At 51.1% G+C, this 27,566-nt stretch overlaps 2 protein-coding genes across 4 annotated transcripts in view; one reads left to right on the top strand and one right to left on the bottom strand.

Moving 5' to 3' along the window:
- Positions 1 to 20,058, bottom strand: part of Flna (filamin A) — a 26,051-nt gene extending 5,993 nt beyond the window's left edge. The window contains exons 1-35 of one of the 2 annotated variants that reach the window (XM_027432436.2): positions 19,929 to 20,058; positions 16,490 to 16,977; positions 13,433 to 13,681; positions 13,229 to 13,326; positions 12,993 to 13,140; positions 12,272 to 12,390; positions 12,105 to 12,182; positions 11,849 to 12,011; positions 11,553 to 11,753; positions 10,874 to 11,011; positions 10,670 to 10,793; positions 10,386 to 10,522; positions 10,093 to 10,286; positions 9,757 to 9,870; positions 9,523 to 9,666; positions 8,530 to 8,653; positions 8,282 to 8,442; positions 8,110 to 8,200; positions 7,851 to 8,020; positions 7,531 to 7,648; positions 7,144 to 7,406; positions 6,276 to 6,873; positions 6,017 to 6,190; positions 5,771 to 5,933; positions 5,529 to 5,689; positions 5,267 to 5,437; positions 4,824 to 4,947; positions 4,582 to 4,738; positions 3,853 to 4,042; positions 3,671 to 3,694; positions 1,222 to 1,469; positions 1,017 to 1,112; positions 756 to 858; positions 528 to 668; positions 112 to 240 (exon numbers count right to left, since the gene is read on the bottom strand). In XM_027432436.2, coding sequence (XP_027288237.1) covers positions 112 to 240; positions 528 to 668; positions 756 to 858; positions 1,017 to 1,112; positions 1,222 to 1,469; positions 3,671 to 3,694; positions 3,853 to 4,042; positions 4,582 to 4,738; positions 4,824 to 4,947; positions 5,267 to 5,437; positions 5,529 to 5,689; positions 5,771 to 5,933; positions 6,017 to 6,190; positions 6,276 to 6,873; positions 7,144 to 7,406; positions 7,531 to 7,648; positions 7,851 to 8,020; positions 8,110 to 8,200; positions 8,282 to 8,442; positions 8,530 to 8,653; positions 9,523 to 9,666; positions 9,757 to 9,870; positions 10,093 to 10,286; positions 10,386 to 10,522; positions 10,670 to 10,793; positions 10,874 to 11,011; positions 11,553 to 11,753; positions 11,849 to 12,011; positions 12,105 to 12,182; positions 12,272 to 12,390; positions 12,993 to 13,140; positions 13,229 to 13,326; positions 13,433 to 13,681; positions 16,490 to 16,862 — 5,686 coding nt within the window. In that variant the 5' untranslated portion in view covers positions 16,863 to 16,977; positions 19,929 to 20,058. The remainder of the gene's footprint in view (positions 1 to 111; positions 241 to 527; positions 669 to 755; positions 859 to 1,016; positions 1,113 to 1,221; positions 1,470 to 3,670; positions 3,695 to 3,852; positions 4,043 to 4,581; positions 4,739 to 4,823; positions 4,948 to 5,266; positions 5,438 to 5,528; positions 5,690 to 5,770; positions 5,934 to 6,016; positions 6,191 to 6,275; positions 6,874 to 7,143; positions 7,407 to 7,530; positions 7,649 to 7,850; positions 8,021 to 8,109; positions 8,201 to 8,281; positions 8,443 to 8,529; positions 8,654 to 9,522; positions 9,667 to 9,756; positions 9,871 to 10,092; positions 10,287 to 10,385; positions 10,523 to 10,669; positions 10,794 to 10,873; positions 11,012 to 11,552; positions 11,754 to 11,848; positions 12,012 to 12,104; positions 12,183 to 12,271; positions 12,391 to 12,992; positions 13,141 to 13,228; positions 13,327 to 13,432; positions 13,682 to 16,489; positions 16,978 to 19,928) is intronic. The other variant, XM_027432438.2, reaches the window with a different exon arrangement.
- Positions 19,996 to 27,566, top strand: Emd (emerin). 2 transcript variants are annotated; one of them, XM_027432439.2, is made up of 8 exons: positions 19,996 to 20,132; positions 23,962 to 24,116; positions 24,697 to 25,048; positions 25,213 to 25,320; positions 25,448 to 25,525; positions 25,695 to 25,828; positions 26,700 to 26,746; positions 26,829 to 27,566. In XM_027432439.2, the coding sequence occupies exons 3-8, from the start codon at positions 24,967 to 24,969 to the stop codon at positions 27,157 to 27,159; spliced, it is 780 nt and encodes a 259-aa protein (XP_027288240.1). In that variant the 5' UTR covers positions 19,996 to 20,132; positions 23,962 to 24,116; positions 24,697 to 24,966; the 3' UTR covers positions 27,160 to 27,566. The 2 variants fall into 2 exon arrangements, with proteins under 2 accessions (XP_027288240.1, XP_035305777.1); XM_035449886.1 differs by having other exon boundaries at positions 24,661 to 25,048.

The following is a 27,566-nucleotide window of genomic DNA, read 5'->3' as shown; positions in this document are numbered from 1 at the left end:
CTTGATGGCTCAGCAGAGTCAGGAAGACGAGGTAAAGAACTCCATTCAGGATCATCTCCCATACCAGCCCTCAGCCAAGGGAGGACAACTTGGGCTAGAGCTTCTCCTTACCCTCTCCTGCATCCTTGGTGTTGACAGTGAAGGTGGCGGGTTTGTTGACCACTCCATGGCTAAGGCCAGGACCATAGGCAGTGACGTGGCCACAGTTAACATAATCCACATAGAACTGCAGAGGACTTCCTGAGGCAGGAATAGAAGCCACATGGAATACCACCAGCCCCATTCACGCACTAGTCTTTTGTTTTAGTTTTTTGAAAAAGGGTCTCATGTATCTCTGAATGGCTTTGAACTCACTATGAAGCTGAGGATGACCTTGAATTCCTGTTCCTCCAGGATTATAGGCATATACCTCATGCATGCTAGGCAATCAATTTACCAACTGACCTATAACCCCATTCCAGCCTGTTCTTTCTGAGATGGTAGCAATAGGGGACAATGATGGGGTGAGAAAAAGGCAGTGAGCCCACCTGGGATGTGCATATTGTCATAGCGGATGTCCATTTCATGCAGGCCAGCTTCACTGGGTGAGTAGCGCACAGTAACAGTACCATCCTTATTGTCAGTGATGGAAGGCTGAGCCACCTTGCCTGAGGGCATTCGAACTTCCCCTACAGAATAATGGTTTTGAGGTCAGGACAGGTAATTGGCACACCTAGCATCACTGGTTTCCAAGTTCCTTCCCAGCCCTCACTCACCGGTGATCTCTCCCTTCTTGATGGTAAAGGGAATGACAAGATCAAAGGGCCTCAGGGTGGTCACATCCAGCCCATTAACACCCACCATGGGCCTCTCTGAAACCTGTGGTGGAGAAAGAAAAACCAGGTGAGGAACTACAAGAAGATCTGAGGTTTCTCTGCACATATGGTAGAACAGGGTCACATGAGACACCAAGATGGCCAGCTCCAAGTGTCCCTATGGGTCAGGAAAATTAAACAATAGACCAGGCTAGGCCTTACCCAGGTTTGCTGGCTACCCTGAGGATAGGTATACTGTGGAGCCAGCTGCTGAGTTCGTAGTGGGGTCTGCACTGTGGGTTGGTCCCCAGCCAAAGCCTGCAGGGCAAAGTGGGAGAGCTGGAGACTTTTGCCATAGAGGGGCCTGGAAGGACAGACTAGGACTTTCCCAGATCTCCCTGCCCACCCGTCCTTGGCCCCTTCTCACTGTAACTTGGAAGGGACTGTTGGGCACATGCTCGCCACCGAAGCGCACACAGATGACATATTTGCCCGGCTGGGGAGCTGTGTAGAAGATGTCAAAGGTGCCATCCTCATTCTCCACCACGTCCACATCTACCTCTGAGCCATCAGGTGTGCACACAGTGCAAGTCACCTTGCCTTTGCCTGCTGCTTTCGTATCCACAGTAATCACTGTCTCCTCCCCAATCTGGATGGTGGGGCCAATACCAGCACCTGGGAGGGCAGAGTGGATCCCCAGAGGGGAGCCAGCAGGTGAGCCTAGCATTTGAGCTACTCAGCCTGCCACCCATTCAGGTCTCTTATTGCTACAGTCAAGCACAGCCAGCCCGTACCCCTAGCCCAACCCATACCCCAAGCCAGGATGGTGAGTGGTTTCTCAGAAGGCAGGAAGGATTCTCCTGACCACCTCAAGCCTCTTTATGAGAGAGGCCCAACAGGTGGCACTGAGGTACCTGGGAGGAAAAGTAAGGGACCATCCCATCCCAGCACAAGCATTTACTGCCACCTCCTTTGCCAACTCTGCCTCACCTGGTACCATGGCCTATGCTGACAAAAACCAGCACTCTGGCTAGGCCCATGGCTACCTGCGCCCCTGTGGCCTGGCCCTGAGACCCAGTACTATAATGTGTGGACGCAGTGAGGCGGAGTCCTACTGCAGTGTGGGGAATGTGACACTTTCCTCCCTATCCACCCCCGAGGCCTGAAGGTGAAACTGGAGTTTCCTGACGACTGAGAACGCTTGCTCAACCAGAAGCTTGTAGTGAGAAGCAGCCCAGCACAGCCTGGCATAGACAAGAGCAAGCAGCAGGGAGGCAGCAGTTAGCACCCATGCAATACATCACAGCAGGCTTGGCAAAGCAGTGACAGTACTCAAGGAACAGAGGATAGAAGACCCAAGCCACCACACAGGGTTGCAAGGGTAAAGCATCTAAGTAGCCTCTAGGGCCCCATAGTGCCCGAGGAAAGGGAAACGACGGTGACGTTATGATCTGGGGCTCAGCTGTAGAGGCTTGGGAGCTGTGGGTTGTAAGGCCTGGCAGCAAGAGCACCCCTGCAGCCCAGCCTCCCACAAGGAAAGCAGCTAGGAGCACCAAACCTACTTGAGGACCAAGTTTAAGGACTGCCCCTTTTACCAGCCTGCCACCAAGTCCCCCTATTGACCTTAGTCTCACACTGGCAACATGAGATTCAGCATCTTTAGTTATAGTCCTGGCTGCCTGATACCCATGTTGCCCTATAAGTTTCCTGCATGCCTGCCTTGTATCATCTAGCTAATGACTTGGGCCCTCTCCTGACAGCTACTTAATTCCTCATTTCTGTATACAGACTCTAGGTTATCAGCAGGTCTTAACCATAGCATCCTTGAAGTATACTGGTTAATCAGGCTATTTACTGCTTAATGTCCCAATGGCTACTGACCTGGCACAAGCCAACCTTTTGGCTTGCCCAAAGGTGATTTAAGTTCCCTTACTGGGCTGCCTGCCTCCATTCCACACATAATGGTCAGAAAAATTGAGGCCACTCCAAGCCCCTAGCCTATTCTCCCCGCTCCTGCCCTGTGTACATATATGTCATCTCCAATTCCATGTGCTGTTCTACAAAGCAATCTAGCCTCTGCCACAAAAACCTAGCTATCATATAATCCTGTCCTTGGCCACCTACCCAAGTTCCAGGCCTACAGCCTTCAGAAGCCTGTAAATAATTGTAGTCTTATCAGTATCCCTGGGGTGTCTCTGTCTTGGGGCAGACAAACCTGTCTAATAGGGACTGTCTTAACTAACGTCACTGCTGAGGGAATAGAAGAGAAGGAAAGGAGATGGGTCGCAGGAATGCACTTTGGGGTTCTGAGGCTGGGCCAGGCCCCACCATGCTGGCCACCCAAGCAGTTGACACTGCACCACCAGCCAGCCCCACCCACTCATGCACCTCCCTCAGCCCAGGACGCAGATGCCCCTGGGAGGCAGGGATGGAAGTCTGTGGATCTGATGAGGGCTAGAAGACTCCCACTGGGTGGAGGAAACCACCTTGTTCCCTGAGCCCACACAGGAGCCCTTGTGAGAAGGAAGCACCTGTTGCCCATCCCCAGAGGTGCCAAGATCCCCAGACCCCCAAAGTCCCAGTGGGGTGCCTCCTAGGATACACTTCACCCCAAAGCTCTCAGCTGCAACCCGAGTTCTCAGATGGGGAAGTGGAGGCCCAGAGAGGGGAGAACCAGAGCACTCATGCTTAGCTCTAGAAACCTCCCTGGGCCCTGACCCTCCAGCCCATGGCCTTGTCTGCACAGCCTCCCCCACTCTGTCCTTGCCTAGAGCTGCAGCTGGAACTGTCCTGGGAATGAATTAGCAATGAAGAGGAAAGGAAACTGCCTCTCTGGGCAGAAGGGGCATTGGGAGTGGCCCCAGCAAGCAGCTTACCTAGCCCGTGACCTCCGATTGACACTGAGGTGAGAGGGCAGAGAGCAAGGAGAAAGGTCAGGTGAGTCACTCAAGGGGGCGGCCCCCACTCCCACACGCTGCCCCAAGCAGCGAGCCCTTGCACACAGGCACACCCAAGTCCCGTGCCTAGTGCCACGGGGGCCGATAGTGGGCTGGCTCACCTGTGACTGTGCACTTGCTGGCATCTCCAGTGGGCACAGCCCGGACACGGTATGGGGAGAAGGGGATCTCATCACCACCATATTTGATGAGGATTGTATACCGGCCTGTCACATCTGGCACATAAGCCACTGTGTATGTGCCATCATGGTTGTCTTGGATGTGTGTTTTCTTGGGCTTGCCTTCAGGGTCCTGTGTAGCAAAGCACAGGGGAGGTCGGTCCAAGCCAGCCTTCTATAGAAACCCCCAATACTGCTATAACAGGGATAGTTTCTGGACCCTCTATCCCCATGGCCCCTGAGGCTGCCTGCATATAGCAGAGTCCAGAATGGAAACCTCCCAAACATACAGTATTCTGTGACATGACAAAAGAGTAGCTTGGTGCCCAGCCTCAGCACTAGGAGCTTCCATGAAAGATCTCAATGTTGTAACATTACACCTGTCCTGTGAGAATATTACATGTGAAGAAGCTGAAACACTATAGGCTTTAGCACCATGCTTACCAATGAATGTGTATTTGAGATAGTTTGTTCCTTTCAACTTGGAGAAAACTGCTACACATCCTAATGTAGCAGACCAGAAGCAGAGGCCCTTCCCTTACAAGTACAACTCCAGGCAGACTGGGCCACCTGCCCACCACAGCTCTATACTCTATATGCCCAGGTCTTATTCCTCGCCTCTCCTCCCTATGCCTGGAGATGCAGTACAGCCCAGGAAGCCAGCAAGCTCACCGTAATCTGGACAGCCAACAGGCCCTCCCCAGCATCCTTAGCATCAATGGTGAACTCCACAGGCAGGCTGGCAGGCACACCAGTGGTGTTGAGTCCAGGTCCACTGGCCTTCACCTTACTGGCATCATGGGTGGGCAGCACCTTAACCTTGAAAGGGCTGTGGGATCAGGGTGTTATGAGCCATCAGAAAAGTTTCAGTACTCAGCCTGCCCCCAGTATACACAGTGAACCCTGCTTCTTACCTCCGTGGCACCTCTTCTTCCCCATATAGCACAGAAATGCTATAGGGCCCTTCTCGGCTGGGCACATAGTTGACAGTCTGAGTACCATCCGCATTGTCCACTACATCCACTGGCTCCACCAGGCCTAGCCCCAGTCCCAAGGACAGAACCTTAGGTTGGCTCCTTGTACCCATTCCCAATCCCATCTCACTGGAGGATTAAGACTGGGTCCAAAGCCTAGACCTTATCATGTCCTTAACTACCCAATTTCAGGAACAACTCCAAGACCCTGTAGTATAAAACATATGCATGTGTCCTTAGGCCCTCTCTCTTGACACATTTATTCAGTGGCCAATTCCTGTCCCTTATACCTTCTCTAGAGTTCTACCTGGTTCTGTGGTTACCTGAAGCCCTTCTACCATCTTCCCTAGCTTCCACATGTTCCCAGGTATGTGAACTCTTACCTTTAGGCCCCTGCACTTTGACTTGTAGTGGGGCAACTCCAGCCTTGCTTGTGTCCACCTGAAAGGACTGAGGGAGGTTGGCACGGACCATGCCTGGGCTTAGGCCAGGCCCAGAACACTTGACTTTAGATGCATCTGTGACATCATGCACAGGGACCTTGAAGGGACTACCTGGGGGTTGAGACAAAAGGATGGCAGCTATGTAAGAGACTGTGGATATTAGCAGACAGTCATACTTCCATCCTCATCATCCTCTCCTTACCTGGCACTTGGTGACCACCGTAAGTGACATTAAGGCTATAGGTGCCAGCTTCATAGGGTATGTATTCTACGGAGCAGCTGCCATCTTTATTATCCATGCAAGACATCTTGGCCTCAGAGGGACCCTCAACAGCCAAGCCCAGGCCACCTGTACCAGCTCCCCTATTCCAAACAGACAATCTGTCATTACCTGAAGTTCACAAGCCCATAGGCTGCCCTTGCCATCTTCAGTGGCTCACTCACCTAGTCTCTACTGTAAACTTGTTGGGTTTGTTGGTAGTACCACTTTGGATGCCTGGCCCATGGACACGCACACGGGAGGGGTCACAGCCCTCTGTTACAGGCACCTTGAAGGGGCTGCTGGGCACAGGGCTGCCATCATAAGTTACATCCACAGAGTGTACTCCTGGAAGGGCAGATCAGGAAGAATTGGGCTTTCTACACTCACTCCCTGCCCTATCTAAGGTACCACCCCCAGCACATTCATACCTTCCTCATATGGAGTATATTCCACTTTGTATGTACCATCACCACAGTCCTGCACATAGGTTTCTGTCAGGTTGCCTGAGGGATTGGCCACACGGGCCTTCACATGTGGCCCTCCAGTCTGTGTAAGAGCCCGGGCATCTACACTAAACTCAGTGGTTGCTTCTCGGAAGACACCTAGAAAAGGCCACAGTGAGGAGGCTGTGGCTGTAGGACTCTTTGTACCCTATAACTGCTATTCCCCTATAGCAAGCCTCCTTACCTTGACCCTCAATCCCAGGTCCATAGCACTGCACACCTGAAGTGTCCACAGCAGGCTCCACCTGCAACTTGCTGGGGAAGTTGGGCACAGGCTGGCCACCATACTTGATTGTAACAGTGTAAGCCCCAGGACAGAGAGGAATGTAAGTAATGGTGTGTGTGCCATCACCATGATCCTGAATATATACTTCAGCTGGCAGTCCTGCCTCAGAGCAGATCTCAATAGTCAACTCAGCACTGCCAGCACTTGAGCAGTCCACTTGGAACTGCCCTACCTCACCAGCAGTAGCCCGCTCCAGCCCAGGGCCTGAGCACTTCACCTTAGATGCATCAAAACAAGGAACCACATGGGCCTTGAATGGGGATCCAGGGATGTGGGTGTCAGCAAAAAGGATGTTGATGTTGTAGTCCCCAGGCTCAGTGGGCACATAAGACACAGAGCATGTGCCATCCCCATTGTCCAGGCACTCAAGCTGTGCTTCACAAGGGCCTTCTACTGTCAGGCCCAGGCCACCGGTGCCTGCTCCCTTTGTATCAATGGTGAAGCGGGCAGGGGAACCTGCATTGCCCCCCTGTAGCCCTGGTCCAAATGCCTTCACCTGAAGGAAAGAGGAGATCAGACAGAAGCAGATACCAGCCCAACTTTCATCTACCTCCTTTTGTCCCAACTTTCCTCCTCACCCAAAGAGAGACAGAAACAACAAAGGGTCAGGACAAATCTGGAGAAAATAGGGCGCCTTCAGAAAGGAAGATGGGAGCTGAGTGTGGTAGTGCATGTGTTTAATCCCAGCACTTAGAACTCAGAGGCAGACAGATCTGTGAAAGGAAGGAAGGAAGGCTTTCCCTTATAGACTCCCAAACCCAATTACCTTACTAGGTTTGGTGGGAGCCACAGCTTCCAGTGGAAAGGGACTGCCAGGCACAGGCACACCATCATAGGTCACCTCCACCTCATAGGGCCCCTCTTCTCGGGGCACAAAGCGTACCACACTGTTGTCAGCTCCTAGACCTGGCTCCACTTTGCAGGACACTGCTGCACCTGAGGGACTCACAATCTTGGATGCTACTTTGCCTTGACCACCTGCACCCTTTGACTTCACTGTGAACTCCTGATCTCTGCCAACATCCACTTCTGTTGGAATGATGAAAGTAGGGAAAAACATCAACCATCATTTATTTATGTAGCCCCAAGAAAGACTCAGCTGGGTGGGGTTAAGTGTTCCTCAATGTCAATGGCAAATATAGCGACTACTTACTGTCACCAAGGCCAGACACCTTGATCTTGCTGAGGTCCAGGCTTGGAGATACTCCAACTGAAAATGGACTCTTGGGGATGTTATCTCCTCCATAAGTGACACTGATACCTACTGGGCCCTGAAATTGGTAAGAAGAGCAGGGGTCACTAATCAGTACTCCAGTGTCTTTGGCCTACAGTTGCCCAGTTTAAGCAAGTGTAAGAGACACTAGCTTTGTTCCTCAGCCCCCTTCCCAGGTGACAAATTATAAACTTCTTTCAGCAGCCTACCTACCCTACCATATAAGGAAGGGTATGGCTGCAGCAAGTGAAGATACCTACCTGCTGCACAGGAGTATACTTGACTGTGTAGGTATTATCATGGTGGTCAATGATGTCCACATCTCGCACTGCATCTCCCTTAGCCAGCCCTGAGAACTGGACATCCAGCTTGCCTTTCCCAGCAGTTTTAGCATTGACCGTGAAATGGGTGGGTTTGCCAAGCTCAACACCTGAGGAGACATAACAAAATTGAGGCACTCTACTCTTGAGTTCCCTACCCTTGGTTCTACTCAACCTTCTACAGAATACTCATCCTTACCAGTGCGACTTAAGCCAGGACCCTCAGCCTTCACCTTGCTGGCATCATGAGAAGGCTCCACTTTGACTCTGATGGGGCTAGTAGGTGTGGCCTGCAAGTGATGGAAGGAAAATAGCTGAAGACAGCAGTCCCAACACTTAGCAGTCTAGGGCCTGGAAGCAATAACACCTACCTGGTCAGCAAAAAGGACCATGATGGTATAACTGCCAGCCCCACGGGGTGTGTATTTTACAGTGAAGGTGTCATTGTCATTGCGGATGATATCAAAGTCAATATCAGCCTCAGTGGGACCCACCACACCAGGGGCACACTTGATACCAATGCTGACATCTCCTGTAATTGAGAAGTGGGGTAAGAGGAGGCTAGGACTTCATGGAGACAGCCTACCCACCTGTCCTCCCATTCAAGACTAGGCCTTACCCTGGCCAGCCTCTGTACAATCTACAGTAAAGTAGGTGGGTTCATGCGCCTTGAGCCCAGTCTTGGCTACTCCTGGACCATACACTTTGACTTTGTTTGGGTGGCTGCCAGCTCCCACATTCACCTGTAGGGTACAGGGGCAAGTGAAAAGATATGACATGTCTATGACAGGAGAGATGAGAGGCTCCCTCAACTACTACTGGTAGACAGGCCAAATACTGCTGCTACCTTGGGACAACTAGAAGTTCCTCAAACAGATAAAAGTGACTGCATGATGCTGTCATTCTACTCCTACAGAAACAAACACCTAGGTTCACACAGTTACCCAAATGTATTCACATAGCCCAAAATAACACATATCGACTAAATAGCATTTTCCATCTATACAATGTGATATAGAAAGTATTCAGCCATAAACAGGTATGAAGTACTGACATGCTACAATGTGAAAAAAACTTCCTATGACACTTAGTGAAAAAAACAAACAAAAAGTCATAGAGCAAACATGGTAGTACACGCCTTTAATCACAGAACTTGATCTCTGTGAGTTCAAACCCAGCCTGGTCTACAGAGTAAGTTCTAGGCCTGCTTAGTCTTCATGGTGAGATCTTGTCTCAAAAAGAAAATACACACACACACACACACACACACACACACACACACCAAAAAAGTCACAATGTGTTTGTGTATAATATATATAATTATAATGTATATAATTGCATCAATGTGAAAGGCCCGGAAAAGGCAAATCCATAGATCAGTGGTTGCCAAGGGCTAAGGGAAGTTGAAAGGATAAGAGTTTCTTTAAGAATAACAAAAATGTTTTAAACTAGACTGTGGTGATATCTGCCAATTACCCTGTAAATATACTAAAACTCAAGTTCACTGAAAATGTCAAAACTATATTGGTATGCAAGCTTGATCTATTTAAAAACTGCTATATGAACAAAGGGGTTCTGGGGAAATGGGCTAATAGCCCATGGGCTGGCTTACCCTGAAGGGACTGTTGGGGATGCTGACACCTCCCCAAGAAACCATGGCTGTGTGTTTCACTGGCTTTCTGGGCACATAAGAGCAGCTATAAGTACCGTTGCCATTGTCCTTAACTGTCGCGTCCACCGGGCAGCCCTCATTGTCCTGTAAGGCAGGCAAAAGCAAGCAGCCTGCTGGTCAGTACCCAGGGCTAGAAGCCTACCAGTCCTACCCCAACATGGGTAGGCATCCCACCTGGACTTGAACTCGGAGAGGAGCCTTCCCAGCATGCTTGGCATCAACTATGAACTCTGCTGGCTTGTTGACAGCCACACCAGTCTTCTCCAATCCAGGCCCACGTGCCTTCACCTGGTAAGAAACAATCTAATCTCAGAACAAGACAAGGCCATCAAAGTCAGACAGGGCAGTAAGTAAGACATAGAATGGCAGGACATGGTTCTGGGAATACCAGCCAGGGTCGGAGCTCTTGACCCCAATCTCACTGACAAAATATGATAATGCCCATCCCCAAAAGCCTTCTTAAGCAAAAGTAGAAGGCCAAGGCTCAAGTCAGTGTTTTGTGCCCTTTACCCTGTCTGGGAAAAAATCCTGGGGTGCCTCACGGATGTCAGCCATGAAAGGACTGAGACGGATGTCCTCACTGTTACACAGCACATGAACAGCATACTCGCCAGCCTCCTGGGGCCAATAGCGCACATCACAGGAGCCATCACCCTTGTCGTCACATTCGATTTTGGCCTGTGATGGGCCTTCCACGGAGAAACCTGACAACAGCCATCAATCCTATTGGTGCCTGGAGCCTTGGGGTAGGCTTCCCTTGTCACCCTCTGCTTCAGGTGCCCACTCTGAAGCCTCCAACTTACCCAAGGTGCCCACATCATCACCAATGGCCTCTACCACAAAGTCTGCTGACTTGCCAACAACACCGCCCTCCAGTCCAGGGCCCCAGGCCCGCACCTTCTGGTTACCACACTCAGTGCCCACCTTCACTTCGAAGGGACTACAAGCAAGAACACCACATACGTAAGCACCAAGAGGCACTGCCCTGTGCCCAACAGCTGTGAGCAAGGCAGAAAGATGCCACTAGTCCCTCACCAGGTAGGGAGATGGGAGGGCTCAGAAATGGTTAGTAGTGGAGGGAACTTACCTGCGGCCAATGTTCTGGCCACCCCATGTGATAGTGACAGTGTATGTACCAGGTATTGTGGGGTAATATTCAAAGCCATACACGCCATCCCCTAGATCCTTCTGTTTTACACGCTCCTCACCCTCTGCAAAGACAAGGAAGAACTCAGGCCTGTCTAACTATGACCTGAGGTCCATCGCCCACCACCCCACCAGACAAACTTACTGGGGCCCTTTACAGTGACCTTTAGCTCCCCACTGCCAGCGCCCTTTGTGTACACCTTGAAGTCAGCTGTCTCCTTCACTCGCACACCTTTAGGCTGGAGGCCTCGACCAACAGCCCGGCAGGCAGCTGGGTTACAGGCTGTGGGCAAACAGGCCAACTGAGTTGCTGGAAACTGGGTCTGGTTGTCCCTTCCCTTGCTATACCAAGCCAGACCATTGTGATTGGAGGGCTCCTCAGAGTTTGGCCCAACAGGCTGGTAAGGCACATGCAAGAAAGAACCAAAACCTACACCCCAAGTAGGGACATGGCAGGCTTTCTCCCAACTGTTTTGACACCAGCCCCAATACCTCCACCCACCCTTCCCCACCAAGAGAAAGATATATCCAAATACCGTTGACCCCGTGGGCAGAGCAGAGAGCAGCAGGTTTCTAGACAGCTGGAGCGAGCTCTTCCGAAGGCAAAAGCATGGAAAGAAGAGACAAGAGGGACAAGAAAAGAAAGAGAAGCAAGAAGGGCCCCAGTATGGGGAAGGAAAGATAGTGCTTGCCCAGACAGTAGAAGCTCAGAGACTGGGGCTCCCAAACAACGGCTTCAGTGGAACAGCTCCAGTGGCCTACTCCTCTCCTGGGAGGCCCAGACCACAGCACCACAGTAGAGAAGCATCCATGGCCAGGCCTACCTTGGCCAACAGTGACAGTGTAGGGGCTTCGAGGGATGGGAACACCAGCAAAGGTGACATGCACAGTGTGGACACCCTCCATGGTGGGCTGGTAGCTACAGCGATAGGTGCTGTCACCCCTGGCCTCCAGCTGAGGCTCCACTGTGCCTTTCTGTCCTGTAGGGTCCTGGATGATGACTTCCACCTCTCCTGTGCCAGCTCCTGTCCCAAGGCACAGACTCAGCTCTGGGACTCCAGCACAGCCCCCCCCACCCCCCCTCCCCGTGGCTGGCTAGGCCTCAGCTGCCTTCCCTTACCTGCAGTGAAGATCTCAAAGTAGGTAGTCTTGTTGGCGATATTGCCGCTAGGCTCCAGACCAGGGCCCTGGGCAGTCACTTTGCTGGCATCACCCTGTGACTTGTCCACATATACCTCAAAGGGGCTCTTGGCAATATGTTGGCCAGCAAAGAGTACAGTCACCTGTTTCCAGAAGGGGCAGGCTGTGAGGATGAGGTAAAGGACCCCCTGCCAACTACCCATGGCTACCAGCATCCTTCTCAGCCAAAGACTCACCTTATGAGTTCCTGTCACTTCAGGAACATACCAAACAGAGAAGGTACGGTTCTTGTCATTATTAGCAGTCACTTTTGCCTATAGTGGGGAAGGGCCAATGAGTGTTAAGAGCACCCATTCTAAAATATGACACAGAAGGATCCTGATCTGTCAAAGGATAACCCTACCTCTTCCTGGTGTCCAGCTGGGTCTTCCACATACACCAGCACCTCTCCCTGACCAGCACTTCGAGTCTCCACAGTGAATTCTGCTCTCTTCTTCACCATATTGCCTGTAGGCTCGATGCCTGTGAGGAGAGGGTGAGGAAGTCATGGATCAGCTGGTAGGGCCACACCTTTACTTCTATACCCTGGTTCCCAGACACTAAAGCAGTAACAAGGACACAGCATTAGAGACCCTATCCTTCTGCAGGTTCAGTGCCTCTCCCCAAGCCAGCCTCTCCCCAAGACAGGTACAATCCAATCTGGCAGCTTTGTTCAATGTAAACCCAGTATATTGAGTCTGGCCTCAGAATCCAACTGTGTGTGCTCTTGCCACCAATACAGGCCCATGTCTATTTTCTAGAACAGTCTGATTTGCTGCACTGTTTTCCCAAACCCTTGCACTTGCATGGTCCTGACTGCTTCATCTCCAATTATAGAATAGCAGCGCAGTAGGTCCTCCTTCAATCAAAAAATTTCCTACAAGCCAGTATCACTTATGGAACTTATTAGCATTCCCTTGTCAAGGTACCATGACAACCCTGATCCATTCATCCCCCTCAAGAGTGATTATTTCATTGCCCAGCTGCCATGAACCTCTTAGGACCCAAGATGAGAGAGAATACTATCCTATGAGCCAGATTTAAATGCTCAGCCCCCTGAAATGTCACTGATCAGGCCCCCTCACCTGGCCCATAGGCTCTGGCTTTTTTGGGGTTCAGTTTGGGCCGAAGAGGAGCTCCTGGTTTCAGCTTGGCCTTGGGGAACTGAGACAGGTAGGTCATGACAGAATGTTCATCTACGTTAGGATCCACAATTTCCTCTGGGGTGATCACCTGTCACAGACAGAAGACAAGAGCAATTGGACCTCTCCTCACCATGACTAAGCACCCCTTAGCTGCTGGGGCTAATGAGTGAGCATACCTGAGGAATGCCTAGCCAGTCATCAGCCTGTTGCATGGCTTCTCGTGCATTGTTCACAGGCTTACTAGCATCCCAGGAGTCCCAGTCAGGACATAGGCCTACAACACAGAAAAGGTCATGTTATGAGTCCCGGACCTATAGGAGCACCTTCTAGGTTGACAAGACAGCCCTAGCCCAAGATCTCCCATCTCTGTGCCCCCTCACCTGGGGCACAACTATCAACAAGAGCACCCAGGGCCCGTCCACTCTGCCAGTCCCGACTGAAGTTGGTAATGGGCAGCTGTGGCAGCTTGTTCTGAATCCATCCTAGAAGCCTCTGTTTGGGTGTTTGCTTCTTGGCCTCCTCATCCTCCTCTTCATCCCACATGGGCATTGAGATAGAGTAGTGCAGGATCAGGGTCCAGATGAGGCCTAAGATCAGCTTCAGATTCCCATCCACAATGGCCTTGCTGTCTGTGGGAAGAGGGGTGGCAACACTGGGCAGTTAGAGACTTCCCTCACCAAGGCCAGTAGGGAGGGACGTGGGCAGACAAGGACAGCAAGTGAATTAGGTGGCAGAGGTCCCTCCAAGATAAGGGTGGAAAGTGGATCAGATACCCTCTATCCAGAGCCTCTAAAGGGGTGCAAGGAAATATTTAGTGATAAAGGGGACTTTTGGGAGAGAGGAAGAGATCCATAGACACATGATGACAATACAATGCAATAAGGGGACATTGCCAAAAACCCCAAGGCCCAGAAGGAGGGTGGGAGAACAAGTGAGATGAATGCTTTGCAGCTGCTGGGATCAAGACCTGCCCCCCTACCTCTTGGGATATATGGAAATGGAGGGAAGTGACCCAGCCCTAACTGGCCTAGACACAGGGCCCATGACCTCAAGCTGGGCTGGGACCAAAGAGGAAGGCTAGGTTGGCAAAGAGTAGTTAGGAAATACAACTGCTGCTCCAGGGTGGGGGATGAGGCAGGGGAAGTGGAGGTGTTGGCAAGGATCCTTGTGTAAAGGGGTGTGAGCCCCACCCTTTTCTACTTCCTTACACCCCCCAAGCTAGGAGTCAAGAGGTGGTGCAAAAGAGGACTGGCTATAAGTCAAAGGAACTACATTTGGTCCTGACTCATTGAGGGCTATAGGAAACTTATGGGATAACAGCCCCCATTGCCCAGTTGAAGGAGGAAGAGTAGGGAGGGCCTGGCTTAGCCTGCCTCTAGTTCCAAGGCTCACTTGGGAGCCCTGGTTGTAGAGGCCTTGGGTGGGGTCCTCAACTCCTGCTGCTTCAGCATATCCTGCTTAGCTATTATTTACCACCCAGCCTACTTGCCACCTAACGGGCTCTCAGGCAGCCACCAGACTTACCACAAGGGAAGTGGTTAGGGCGGGCACCCTGAACACCCATCACCATGGCAACTCCTCTGAGCCCCACCCAAGGCCACCTCTAGGTTTTAACCTCCTCAAGGGTGAGTGGCTTTGGTGGGTAGGGTTTTCTATAGATCATGTTTGGAAACCCTACAGGCCTTCCTTGTAATGTTTATCTAGCGAGTCAAAGGAGGTAGGTCATGAAAACTAGAACACCACTATTGGGAGGGCCATCTAGAGCAGGTGGCATCCCAGTCCAGTGGAACAGCACCTGGAGGACTACCACTTAAGCCTCTCAAAGCAGAGTGATCTTTCCTTTCCCTAACAGGTTAGTCCTGGCCTCTTGTGCATGTTTTCATTGTCCCAAAATGGTGAGAGGATGGGAGAAGGAAGTTCAAAGATCAAGGGCACAATGACTCTACCCCAAGTCACAGGCCAGCACAAGGAAATGTTAAGTCTTTAGTGGCTTCCAAGGGGAGGATCAAAGACTGACCCACCATCCAGGAAAGGTACAGCTGGTCCCTCTCCTGGTCCGATTAGGCTGGCTATGCTAGCTATGTCCCCCTCCCAAGAGGAGGAGGGGACCAGGGCCCAGGATTGGGAAGCTGCCTGGTTAGATGGCCCCGCCCCATCCCACCCCTTATCCCCAGCCGGCCCCCTCCCTCTCCTAATCACTGCTGCTTTCCAACATTTTTTTGCCTTATATGGCAAAGCTCTGGGAACTAGGCCTGCTCCAGCCAACTCACAAGGAGGAGGGAAGAAGGAAGGCGGGGAGACCCCCCCCAAAGAGATGGGCTGTGGCCTGCCTCCCCACATCCGGTTGACACCCCCCACAAAGACTCAGAAATGACTCAGCTGGCTAGACTGAGGCTGGGACTAGGGGTGGGCCTCCATACATCCACTAGCATGCCTCTATGGGCATTCCAAAGAAAGTACTCAGCACTTGAAACCTGCTCTCTGAGGGACCAGGAGACTCTTGGTCCCTCACTGATTTAGCATGTTCCATCCCAAAGTAGTAAGTATAACAGAAAGCCCTTTATATTATGGAGAAAAGGTCCATTCTCCTACTCTCCTGTTCCACATTCTAGGGTCTGTCCATGAGCAGTCCCTACTTTGAGAAAGGCATGGGATCCTTCAAAAGGCAAGCAATACCAATACCTAACTCTGCAGTTCAGTGAAAGCACAGGAAACCCAGTGTATACTAGGGCACCTTTCAACCAATATCTGCATTCTAGATACAGAAAAACAAGGTCTACATGGAAGTAAGAGTTTTGATTCATGATAGATAGGAAAGCTGGCAACCAAGCACACTACGGCCAGATGCCCAGGTGCCTTCAGTCAACCACACCCAACACACCTGGGGTGTAGTTTTGCCTGCAATACCTCTCAATCCTACTCCCAGTTTGCCAGAAAAGATATAAACTGGGGATTTAAACCACCTCCAACGGGGGAGCATGTTCCAGGGCAAGAAATTAAGGGTGTCCTACATAATAGGAGCCACAAGCTGTATCCTCCACTTTAGAGGCACCTAAAGGCTAGAAGGGTCCTTTTCATAATTGCTGTTGTAGGGGGAGAGCCTGGACATCCCACTGTTCAAGGATGGGGTGCGGCTCTCGGACAGAAACCTAGTCTGTGCCTGTCCCACCACGAGTGCAGCGTTGGGGGCGCGGCCTATAGAGGATGTGAGCTCAGCCTGGGAGAAGGCCAGGAGGGCGTAGCGGGCGGGGGCGCTTAGCGGTTCGCATGCTCCTCAGGCCAGCCTGCTTGCCTTTGTTCTCGAGGACTCGAGGAGCTAGGCGGCTAAAACGCCTAGGGGTACTCTTCGTTGTGCGGTAGCTAGGGAGGGGAGCCTCGAGGGATCCTCTAGTGGGGGAAGGGAGGGAGAATTGTGATGACCCCGCCCGCGCCCTCACCTATGGACACGAGCTTGATGCTCTCCCGGTCCAGGAACTCAAGCGCCACCGACACATTTTCGAGCTGCATCTGGCGGAAAGTGGGTCGTTGGTTGTGTTTGCGGTGCATCTTCTTCTGGCTGAGTACCTCAAGCAGCGCAATGAGCCGCAACCCATCGCTTAGGTCCGTCTGCAGATTGGCGATGCGCTTGCTCACGCACTTAAGGTGCTCATTGCACCAGCGGGTGAATGTATTCTGCTGGATCTTCTTCCATGGTGCGTCCTCTGCTAGGTCTTTTTCGGTAGCCGGCATCTCGGCGTCCCGCGTATCGGAACCGCCTCCCTGAGCCGCGCCCGCCGCGCTCTGACCAGAGCGGGAATGAGAACTACTCATTTTGAGGCGCGAGGAGCAGAGGGGCGGTGCTGCAGCCTCAGCGAGGGGACGGCCCTTTAATTAAAGCCGAAGGCACTTCCGCGAACCAGAGAGGAGGCACAGAACAGAGGTTGCGCTGGGGGAAAGAGCGAGCCCTTTAAATGAGAGCAAAGGGTGGAGCCAGAGGCAAGTTTTCCTTGGGGCGGAGCCTCCGGGTGGGGCTTCTGGGACATGCCCGCCCCACCTCGCCCCGCCCGTTGGAATGCCCCACAAAGCACCCCTCCCCTGCTCCACCCAAGGCGACCAAGTTCTGCTTCAGGGAGGGTCATTGAGCCCCAAAGAGCACGAGGAGGTCCGGCAACATCTGCTAACAGTACAAGAAACGGACGCTAGAGCTGGGAAAGGCTGAGCAATTCTGGCACACACCAATTCTGGCACAGGATTGCTCAATTCCAGCTGGCACGCCCTTACAAGGGACTCTCTTTCCTCAAGGTCCCTGCAGGGGATGGAGCGAATAAGGTCCCTGAATCACTTGAACTCTGCCCCAATCCTGCACCCTCCTCCTCTATCTTCATTTCCCTCATCTTCCAGAGCTGAGGGTCCTCAGGGGCAGTCTGTTCCACAGCAATGCAAAGAGTCCAATCCTGAGAGCGAATCCTTTCAGACAGCCTGGTACTGCTGGGAACTCTTTGTGCACACTAGTGCCAAGAAACAGCTGCGACTCAGGGCTCTCATCACCTAAGTAGCCACCCGCAGACCCCTGGCCCGCCCCACCCATCTTCGCTGGTCTTCTCAGTCTCTGTGGCCCTGCCTGCCCCCTAGCTCCATCTGGGAGGAAATGGGGCAAGCAACTGGGCCAGGGAGGCTGCCAGCACTCCAGGACCAAGAAGCCTTCCAAAGGCCCCGAGACATGCCAGTGGTCATAATCAGAAGACACCCGCCTTGTGATGCGTGTAGACGGGTACACTTTGTGCCTGTCTAACTCACATTTCCATCCACCTGGGGCCCTGAAGAGTTCTGCAGTAGAGTTCTCGTCTGGCACAGTATCCCCAAGGTTTGGTGTGACCCTAGAGGTGTGGAGAGGCTCAGGGATAGGGTCCCAGATTACTGAAAAACAATCAGCAGGCACCAAGGCTTGCTGAGGAGCCTAGGTTGTGTTCCCTGAGTGGGTATGAAGCTATTCACTTAAAGTTCATTTTATGATAGATAATTCTGGGGATAATGATGAGGATGCTGTACTGAGGCAGAGGTGAGCAAAGGCACAGAGGCAAGAAACTGTAGGAGACACTCACTACCACCCTCCAGTTAAGGGAATTCGCTTACCTTTCCCATGATAGACTCCTTCCATCTACATTCTCTGTACTTCAAGCCTCTCCAGAATGTTCCCTTCTGTGTTTTTCCAGAAAGGCAGGCCTTTATCACTACTTCTCAAATTGTAGCAATGATTTATCTTCTGAAAGACTGGTGGTTGAAGGAGGCCTTGGGCTGGCCAACATGGCATGCCCAAATATGGTTGGCTCTCCTATTGCTTGGGGTGTCTGCATTGCCTGTGGTGGGGCTATGGTAAGGTTATATTCACAATGGGCACCACCTCTGCCTCAGCATGTTCATCTTGGTACTCTCTATAATCTCACCCGTCAAATAACATTTTCAGTATGGAACTCCCCTATCCTACCTCCAGTCACCTGCATATCCTCTCTTTTGTTTTCATATATACCTGCATCAAGTAAGCCAAGGGGAGAGTTGAGGGACAGGATGGCAGAACTGAGAGGGGGTAACCCAAATGGAAAATTTAAGGGCTGTCATTCAAGACATAATTAGAGTTATCTTTCTGATTACCCTGACCTACTGGAGAGTAAATCCCCATGTATGGAATTGAATCAATAATGGATTTTCCACTGTGTGCCATTTGTCTGGATCACCTGAGTTCACTAATTGGCAGGAAACAAGGAAGACGGAATCATAGTAATGGATCACACAGAAGTTGGGAGTCCCAGCTTCCAGCCCTATGATTTGGCTATTTCGGGGGTAGGGGTGGGGGAGGGGGGAGAGTTCTTGGCCTTAGAGTGGACACAGTGCCACCACCAGATGTCGCTCCATCTCAAAGATCCAGGGGCAGCTCCAGGAAGCCAAAATCCAGCTCTTTCATATTTTCCCTTATTTGGAGTAGATTCTTCGATGTTAGGCACACCCCGCCCACCTCTCCCACCCCCACCATCAGACCCTAGGCCAGGCCCTCCCATAGGGAACTATAGACCCAAGCCCACCAGCTATACTAGGACCCTGAAGAGCTTTTCTAGACTTGTGTAGCCAGGGGGCGCCAGGAGGGAAGGAAGCAGAAAATCCCTGAAGTAAAACCAGTGCCTGTAAGGCAAATTCAGGTGTGACAAGATAGAGAATTGATTTCCTGAACTTTCCACCTTGGCCAGACTCCTTGGAGCTGCAAGAGACTGTGTGTGGGTTTCACCCACTTTTTCTTTCCTGGGATCTGGGAACCTTGGTGCTTATGTTCTGGCTGGCAATGACCGTCATACTCAGAACCAACCTGAGACAGGACCCAAGATCCAGGCTGGAAATCTGTCTCGCTATACCCCTACCACAGCCCCGAAATCAGCTCCCTATGTCCAAACTAGCAGGGGACTCATCATCTCATATGTATTCATATGAGGGTGGACTCATATCCACCCTTGCCATTGGCTGAAAAGTGTCCTTCTAAGTTGCCACTCACCCTTATCCCAATCAAGATACTAGTCTCAAAAGACCTCCCTCCCACCCCCAGAGAGTCACACAAAGACCAATTAATGGGTACCCACGCCTGTACCCATCTCCTGCCAAACACTCAGATACCAGCCCCTCTTTCAGGGACCCCCCCCCCATGACCTCGAGCTCACAGATTCCTGAGCACAAACATAAGTTTGTGGTAAACTATGCAAGTCTGGACACTAACACGATGCCTCGGACCTGAGTCCACACCCAAACTGCCTGGCCTCGGCCTCTCTGCTTGCTTTCCAAACCTTTCCCAGCTCCCGAGCGTCGCACCCACTATCTGACTACTATCCGGTGTGGAGCTAATTACAGAGCCCTCACCTGCTGTCCCTCCAACCGCGGGGTGGCGCCCAGCTCTCTGCGCTCGAGCCAGAGGCCTCAGAACTCCCCTGGCGTCCGCTGCGCGCCGCGCGCCTCCACGCGAATGAGCCGCTGCTGCCCGCCTTCTTGTTGGCTGCATCCCCGCCCCACGTCCGCCCCGCGCGGGGCCCGGCAGAGCCCGTCCCGGCAAGAAAGCCTTAATTGGTAAAATCGCCCTGGAGCCGGGGGCGGGGAGGGGATGCGGGGGCGCGCCACGAGCTCAAGTGCCCTGGCTGACAGGCGACGCCATCCCTCAGAATGAGCTCACTGCTCCGTGAGGGCCGCCAGGCTTCCGGGGGGGGGGGGGGTCTGCAAAACCTGTGTTTAGGCCCAACCTTTAATAGGCTAGATGAGTACAAGGGAGCCAAATGCTTACTGGCTGGAAAGAAGGCCCCGCTCCAAAGCCACCTATACAGGGGAATTGCCCACAGTCACAGCCTTCTGCCTCTGCCCAAGCCTGGTTTGGCCACACCGGTCAGGTCTTGTTCCATGGGAAGAGATGAAACAGGTAATTGCAGTGAGCACCAACCGTTCGTTCCTAAGGCCCCAATGGGTCCCTGAGCACTGTAATGAACAAGCCCTTGTAGCTAGCTATCATTGATTTGGTTCCTGCTAGGTGCAGCTGTTGGCTGTGAGCAAACAACAAAAATACATTGAATTCTCAAAGCAATCAGGTGAAGTCTTAAAGCCTGGGGGTGTGCAGTGTGGTACAAAGTGCCAAATATCTGTGAAGTTGGTAGGCACAGCCATTACCTAATATTGTCAAGCTCTCTCTTCCTGTTCTATGTGCCCATTTCCTGGTAGTTTCAGATTCAACTCAAATGTCATTTCCTACAGAAAGGACACATAAAGCAATGCCATTTTTAACATTTTGTTATTCATTTTACCTGCAACCCCAATATGAGCTACATTTGCATTATGCCAGTGTGCACATAACATGAAATTGAAATAGATAATTGCAAATTAGATTTTCCTTTTCTGATGTGTGTGTGTGTGTGTGTGTGTGTGTGTGTGTGTGTGTGTGTGTAGACTAGGACTCACTCTGCAGCTCAGGCTGATCTGGAAATCACTATGTAGCACCCAGACTGGGCTTTGAAGTGGCAATCCCCCTCCCAATTTCTGTTTCATAAATGTTGGAATAACAGGCCTATTTAATTTGTTTTCCTACTCAATATTATCAAAAAGAGAAGGTGGCACATGCTATATAGTAAGATAAAAGGGAGAAAAGAAAGAATATGAAAGAGCAGTGAGGGGGAGTTTGATCACATCTCCAGAGTCAATTTAGTAATCTATAGTGTAACTTGAAGAGCAAAGTGCTGGGGTCCCCTCCAGGCACTATGCATCCAGTGCTACCTTTGTTGGCTCCACTGGCAATGACATTTCACATTCTGGCCTCCCAATAAGATCAAGATCCCTCACTGTTCTGTCTAGCAGGAGACCTCTGCTAGGGAAGCCAATGAATTATCATAAATTGCTAAATTAGTGGCTTGATTTCAAGTTTGTGAGGTGGCACTAGAGTACATGGAGATGATTGTCTTTCCGGAGGATAAACCCATTTACCCACAGGCATGGTAATCAGATCAACCGGTAGGCAGATGGAAGGGGCATGGGGGAGGTAGTGACTGTGAGCTGCATTTCAAAGACATCCCCCACACACATACAAACTGAATTTGAACTTTCTTTACTGCCCCTCCCAATGCATACACATCCAAGAAACCCAAGAAGGGTCTCCAATTTCTTTTTCTTTTCTTGTTTTTTCTTTTTTGGTTTTTGGAGACATGGTTTCTCTGTGGCTTTGCAGGCTGTCCTTGAACTAGCTCTTGTAGACCAGGCTGCTCTTGAACTCACAGAGATCCACCTGCCTCTGCCTCCCGAGTGCTGGGACCAATGGTGTGTGCCACCAACACCCGGCATTCCAGTTTCTTTCAGGTCTATCAACTATGAAGATTAGTTAACACAGCACTAACTGTTCCTTGGTAAAAATCATGAATTAAAAACATTTTCTTGCTGGTCGGTGGTGGTTCATGCCTTTAATCCCAGCACTCAGGAATCAGAGGCAGGCAGATCTCTGAGTTTGAGGCCAGCCTGGTCTACAGAGTGACTGCCAGGACAGCCAGAGCTACAAAGAGAAACCCTGTCTCAAAAAACAAACAAAATTTTCTTCCTGTGTTGAATAAATGTTTTCATGGTGACTTTTCCTTAAAACTGGTGGGGGGGGGTCTGGACTGAATTCAGAATTTAATGCATGCCAGCCAAATACTCTACCACTGAGATAACTACCTCCCAAGCCTCCACTATGTTACCCAGGTAGCCTTGAATTCACCTTGTAGCTCATGCAGGCCTTGAACTTTCAATTCTCCTAACTCAAAATCCTAAATGCTGAGTGGGATTACAGGACTCACAAAATTTTCTTATTCTTAGAATGGGTCACATATAGCCAGGCGGTGGTGGCCCATGCCTTTAGTCCCAGGACTCAGGAGGCAGAGGCAGGCAGATCTCTGTGAGTTCGAGACCAGCCTGGTTTACGAAGCTACACAGAGAAACCCTGTCTCAAAAAAAAGGGTCATTTCCAAGATTTTTTTTCCCAAATAGCCACACCTGCCAATAGCTACTCCCTCCCAGGAAGAACTTCCGAGAGACCTACAGAATGCCCTGCATACATCCTTCTGGCACCTCTGACAAATCCTGAGTGAGGTCTGAGGCCAGACTTTTGTAGCACCTAGATGACCAGGTACTTCCTGTGGAGAATATTTCCATGAATCACTCAATTTGGGGCTATTGCAAAAGCCTCTTTAGACTCTGGGATCTTGATTCTTCTGCTGAATGGTAGAGAAGGGAGTTACACTGCAATGGACTAGACTTAAGCTCCAGGTTTGTGCAAGAAAACCACAGTTCAGATTCCTGATAACATCTGTGATAGGATTTTATAGTGGGATAGTGAGGGGATTAAGAGGCAGTGTGCTGAGGCAGGTGCAGAGGGTGATCCTTAGGGAGAAGGCAAACCTAAAATTCCTTGACCTCATAAGGAAGCAACTTGATTCTGTAGGGGGGGCATAGGGTAGTACTGAGCAATCACTCTGTATGCAGAGGCCTCTGGGAGAGGGGCCAGCATAGGGGGAGGGAAATGCTGGGAAATCTGATTTTGCCAAAACTAAAAAATATTCATGAAGCAGCCTCTGAATGGACAGAATGTCTCTCTCTGCCCTACTCTGTCTCTCACTTACACACACTCCTGCCCAAGGTTCTCCTGTCTCTTCGTAAGACAGTATCTTTTCCAGGGATTCATATAGCTCCATTTCCAGGGACAGAGGAGGGCACTGTCTTTTAAATCCATTCAACACCAACCCTTCTTCATTAACGACTTTTTTATGTGGTCAAAACAGGGCTCCTTCTCATCATTGCCTACTTTAAACTTCCATAAAGAATTGGCCTGTGGCCTTCACCTAAATGCCATCAGGTCAGCCTAGAACTGATCAGAACACTCACTATCACTATCATTTAAGACAGTGGTTCTCAGCCGGGTGTTGGTGGCGCACACCTTTAATCCCAGCACTCGGGAGGCAGAGGCAGGCGGATCTCTGTGAGTTCGAGGCCAGCCTGGTCTTCAAAGCGAGTGCCAGGATAGGCTCCAAAGCTACACAGAGAAACCCTGTTTCGAAAAACCAAAAAAAAAAAAAAAACAAACATAACTATAGAAAAATTATAGTTGTGAAATAGCTACGAAAATAATTTTATGGTTGGGGTCACCACAACATGAGGAACTGCATTAAAGGTCACAGCATTAGGAAGGTTGATAACCACTGCTTTAAGAGATCAGGTATCCCAGGCACCTTTTCTGCATGTACCCCTCCTCCTAAGTCTGTCCAATAAGGGGCAGCCTACCTAGTTCCAGATGACTTTGTGTAGAACAATAAATACATGGTCACTATTCGAGATAACCTTTGTCTGATACAGATCCTTTGTAAGCCTTAATTGATTCCCGGTTTGCCTCTAGGTTGTGCACCCTGATGGCCTCCAAGGTCATACCAAGTTTAGGGGTTATTCTACTCTGCCAAACAAGAACTCTACTGCAGAACTCTTCAGGGCCCCAGGTGGATGGAAATGTGAGTTAGACAGGCACAAAGTGTACCCGTCTACACGCATCACAAGGTGGGTGTCTTCTGATTATGACCACTGGCATGTCTCGGGGCCTTTGGAAGGCTTCTTGGTCCTGGAGTGCTGGCAGCCTCCCTGGCCCAGTTGCTTGCCCCATTTCCTCCCAGATGGAGCTAGGGGGCAGGCAGGGCCACGGAGACTGAGAAGACCAGCGAAGATGGGTGGGGCGGGCCAGGGGTCTGCGGGTGGCTACTTAGGTGATGAGAGCCCTGAATCGCAGCTGTTTCTTGGCACTAGTGTGCACAAAGAGTTCCCAGCAGTACCAGGCTGTCTGAAAGGGTTCGCTCTCAGGATTGGACTCTTTGCATTGCTGTGGAACAGACTGCCCCTGAGGACCATAGTTCGCTAGAGCACTGAGAAATAAAATCGGAGTGAAGCCAGTGACAAAGAGATCCCAGTCTCCCAACCACAGACCCTTTTCCGCCCCTCTAGCACATCTAACTCTTAACACACCCTCTGCTAACGTCTAGCTAACCTGGGTAGTCTAGTCAGCTGCTCCCCTGGCTCTCCTACAGGCCCCTCCCTCTTCCTGTTCTAGCCAATCCCACACAAGTGTGACGTTTACATTCTCCAGCCCCGCCTGTTCCAACCGCCAGACCGGTCTGTACCGGCCATTCTGGCGGGTTTGAGCCTGCCCTAAGGAGCGCGCGCAACTCGCGTAGCCGTGGCCGCGTAGCCGTGGCTGTGACGCAAACGTAACGGAGGCGTGACGCGACCACAACCGCTTCTAAGGCGCTGGAGCTTCCTTCGTCGCTCTAGGAGCTGTCCGTTTCCTAGGCCGTGTCCATAGGCCCGGGCCACCCCTTACGTTCAACACCGCTCCCCGGTGTCGGCCGGGTCTGCCATGGACGACTATGCTGTTTTATCCGACACTGAGCTGGCCGCCGTGCTACGCCAGTACAACATCCCGCATGGGCCTATCGTGGGTACGCGGCAGACTGTGGCGCGGAGAACCTATCCCAGGCCCCGCTTTCCCGCGCTCCTCGCTGAGCGTTATCCCCTACCTCCTCGTCCCCTCCCCGTATTCCCCGGCGCACTCGGGGTGCCCAGCTCGCACCCCCTGACCGCCTCGCACCCTGTATCTGACCAGGCTCCACTCGCAAGCTCTACGAAAAGAAAATCTTCGAGTACGAGACCCAGAGACGGAGGCTCTCGCCCCCCAACTCGTCATCCTCTTCATTCTCTTACAGGTTCTCAGGTGAGTCCCCCGCCGCAGAGCCTGGCTGAGCTGCTTGGAGACACAAGGCTTGGGGAGGGAGGGTGTGGCTGAAGCAATTGAGGGAATAGAGGGATGCCTAATGGTCTCTACCTCCCCCTTAATGCAGACTTGGATTCAGCCTCCGTGGACTCAGACATGTATGATCTGCCCAAAAAAGAGGATGCCTTACTTTACCAGAGCAAGGGTAAGACAGGTGTGGGGTGGGTCCTTTATCAGGGAATTTGGGCACAGGGAAACCTAAGACTTCACCCCAGTTCTCAATGGCTCTAGAGTGGAGAAACTGTCACAGCACACACACAGAATTTGGGGCCATGAGGTCACTTTCTCCTTTACCACTGTTTTTCCTTCCCAAGAATATAATGACGACTACTATGAGGAGAGTTATTTGACCACCAGGACATATGGGGAGCCCGAGTCTGTGGGTATGTCCAAGAGCTTTCGCCAGCCAGGGACCTCACTTGCAGATACCCACACCTTCCATCACCAGGTGAGTTGACTGGCAGCATATCTGGATGTAGTCTGAGAGGATCCTAACTGGGTCTGGATAAGTCCAAGGAGATATTAGGTACAGAGAGTAGTCCTTAGGCGGTCAAATAGGGTTAGGGTCGGCATACAGCTGTTTGGGTCAGAGTTCTACTTTGGGGCCTCCAAAACTGAAGATTTAATTACTTTGCCAGGCAGTGATGGCACATACCTTTAATCCTATCACTGGAGAGTCAGATGTAGTCAGATTTCTATTAACTTGACGCCAGCCTGGTCTACAGAGTGAGTTCTAGGACACCCAGAGCTACAAAGACAAACCCTATCTCAAAAAGAAACAAAACATTAATTATGTTTATGTGTCTGGGATAGTATGCATGAGTGTTGGTGCATTTTTAAAAAGTCTTAAAAAAAAATAAAAACCAGAAACCCAAGATAAAGTTGCATGACATTTTTAAAAGTTCATTTGTCCCATCATCTCTCTTTTCTTAATACAAATTTTATTCTGTAGCTGGAGCTACAGGTGGTTGTAAACTCCCTGGTGGTGAGTGCTGGACACTGAACTCAAGTATCCAGCCGATCAAGTATCCAGTCTACAAACTGTTTTGATCAGAGCACATGTAGCATTCTTTGCACTCTAGTCTGGGATCTAGTTTTAAGCCTTCTGAGAATAAGGGGGAATAAAAGGATGCTGAGACAGAGTTGACAGGTATAGTCACTGAGTAGCAAGGCTCCACAGGTAAAAAGGCCACAGATCAGAATCGTTCTGGAGGGAGGGGGCAATGGTCTGGCTTCTAGGGTATGATTAGAGTAGGCTGGTCAGAGACATTTTTGGGAAACCACCCTTCCCCCAATTCCTAACCCCTGTTGTCTTGCAGGTTCGTGATGATATTTTCTCTTCTTCAGAAGAGGAGGGCAAGGATAGGTGAGTAGTGAACACACATAAGGACAGGGACAGGTTTGGGCCTCAGGCTCTCCTGCCCACTTGTTTCCTTCTTTTGCCACAGGGAACGCCCCATCTATGGCCGAGACAGTGTCTACCAGAGCATTGCACACTACCGTCCCATTTCCAACGTCTCCAGGAGCTCCCTGGGCTTGTCCTATTATCCTACATCCTCCACCTCTTCTGTGTCCTCTTCTTCATCTTCTCCCTCTTCATGGCTTACCCGACGTGCCATCAGGCCAGAAAAGCAGGCTCCTATTGCTGCTCTGGGCCAGGATCGTCAGGTCCCACTCTGGGGCCAGCTATTGCTCTTCCTGGTCTTTGCTGCCTTTCTGCTCTTTGTTTACTACTCCATACAAGCTGAAGAAGGCAACCCTTTCTGGATGGATCCCTGAGAGTATTGGTTTCTGAGCAGCTCTTAACAAGAGTTTTGGCTGATTGCCTTATCAGTGTTTGCTGGGGGTAGGGTGGGTGAGGGCTTTTTATGTGTTCTTTAAGGGGTTCAGGGCCTAGCCTAGGGCAGTGCTTATCTCCCACCTCCTCCTGCCAAGAAGGCAGCAAATGCTGGCCTTCCACAACCCATTGGGCCCATATGTACCTTCCTCTGGAGCCTCCTAGTCCTATTGCTTCTGACCCTTAGGGCTCCAGGAGATAAGACCCCACTTCTTTAGAGGAAAACTTGGTGGAGGTGATGGTAGTTGTCATGCATGCCTGTTTGTTGTCACCCCTTTTTAGGGTGTATTAACCAAAGGCCACCCTGGCTTTGTTTTTGTGGACACAATAAAAAACACATTTATTTTTA

The sequence above is a fragment of the Cricetulus griseus genome, chromosome X (assembly GCF_003668045.3).
Source record: "Cricetulus griseus strain 17A/GY chromosome X, alternate assembly CriGri-PICRH-1.0, whole genome shotgun sequence".
Classification (NCBI taxonomy): Eukaryota; Metazoa; Chordata; class Mammalia; order Rodentia; family Cricetidae; genus Cricetulus; species Cricetulus griseus.
Note: the sequence above shows the minus strand (reverse complement) of the source record. Positions and strands in the feature narration are given on the sequence as shown.

Bases quoted from the DNA above. Each gene is read 5' to 3' on its own strand.
- Emd (XM_027432439.2), top strand. From the start codon at position 24,967: ATGGACGACTATGCTGTTTTATCCGACACTGAGCTGGCCGCCGTGCTA. The intron at 25,049-25,212 runs GTACGCGGCAGA...GTATCTGACCAG, and splicing joins CCCGCATGGGCCTATCGTGG to GCTCCACTCGCAAGCTCTAC. The intron at 25,526-25,694 runs GTAAGACAGGTG...TTCCTTCCCAAG, and splicing joins CTTACTTTACCAGAGCAAGG to AATATAATGACGACTACTAT.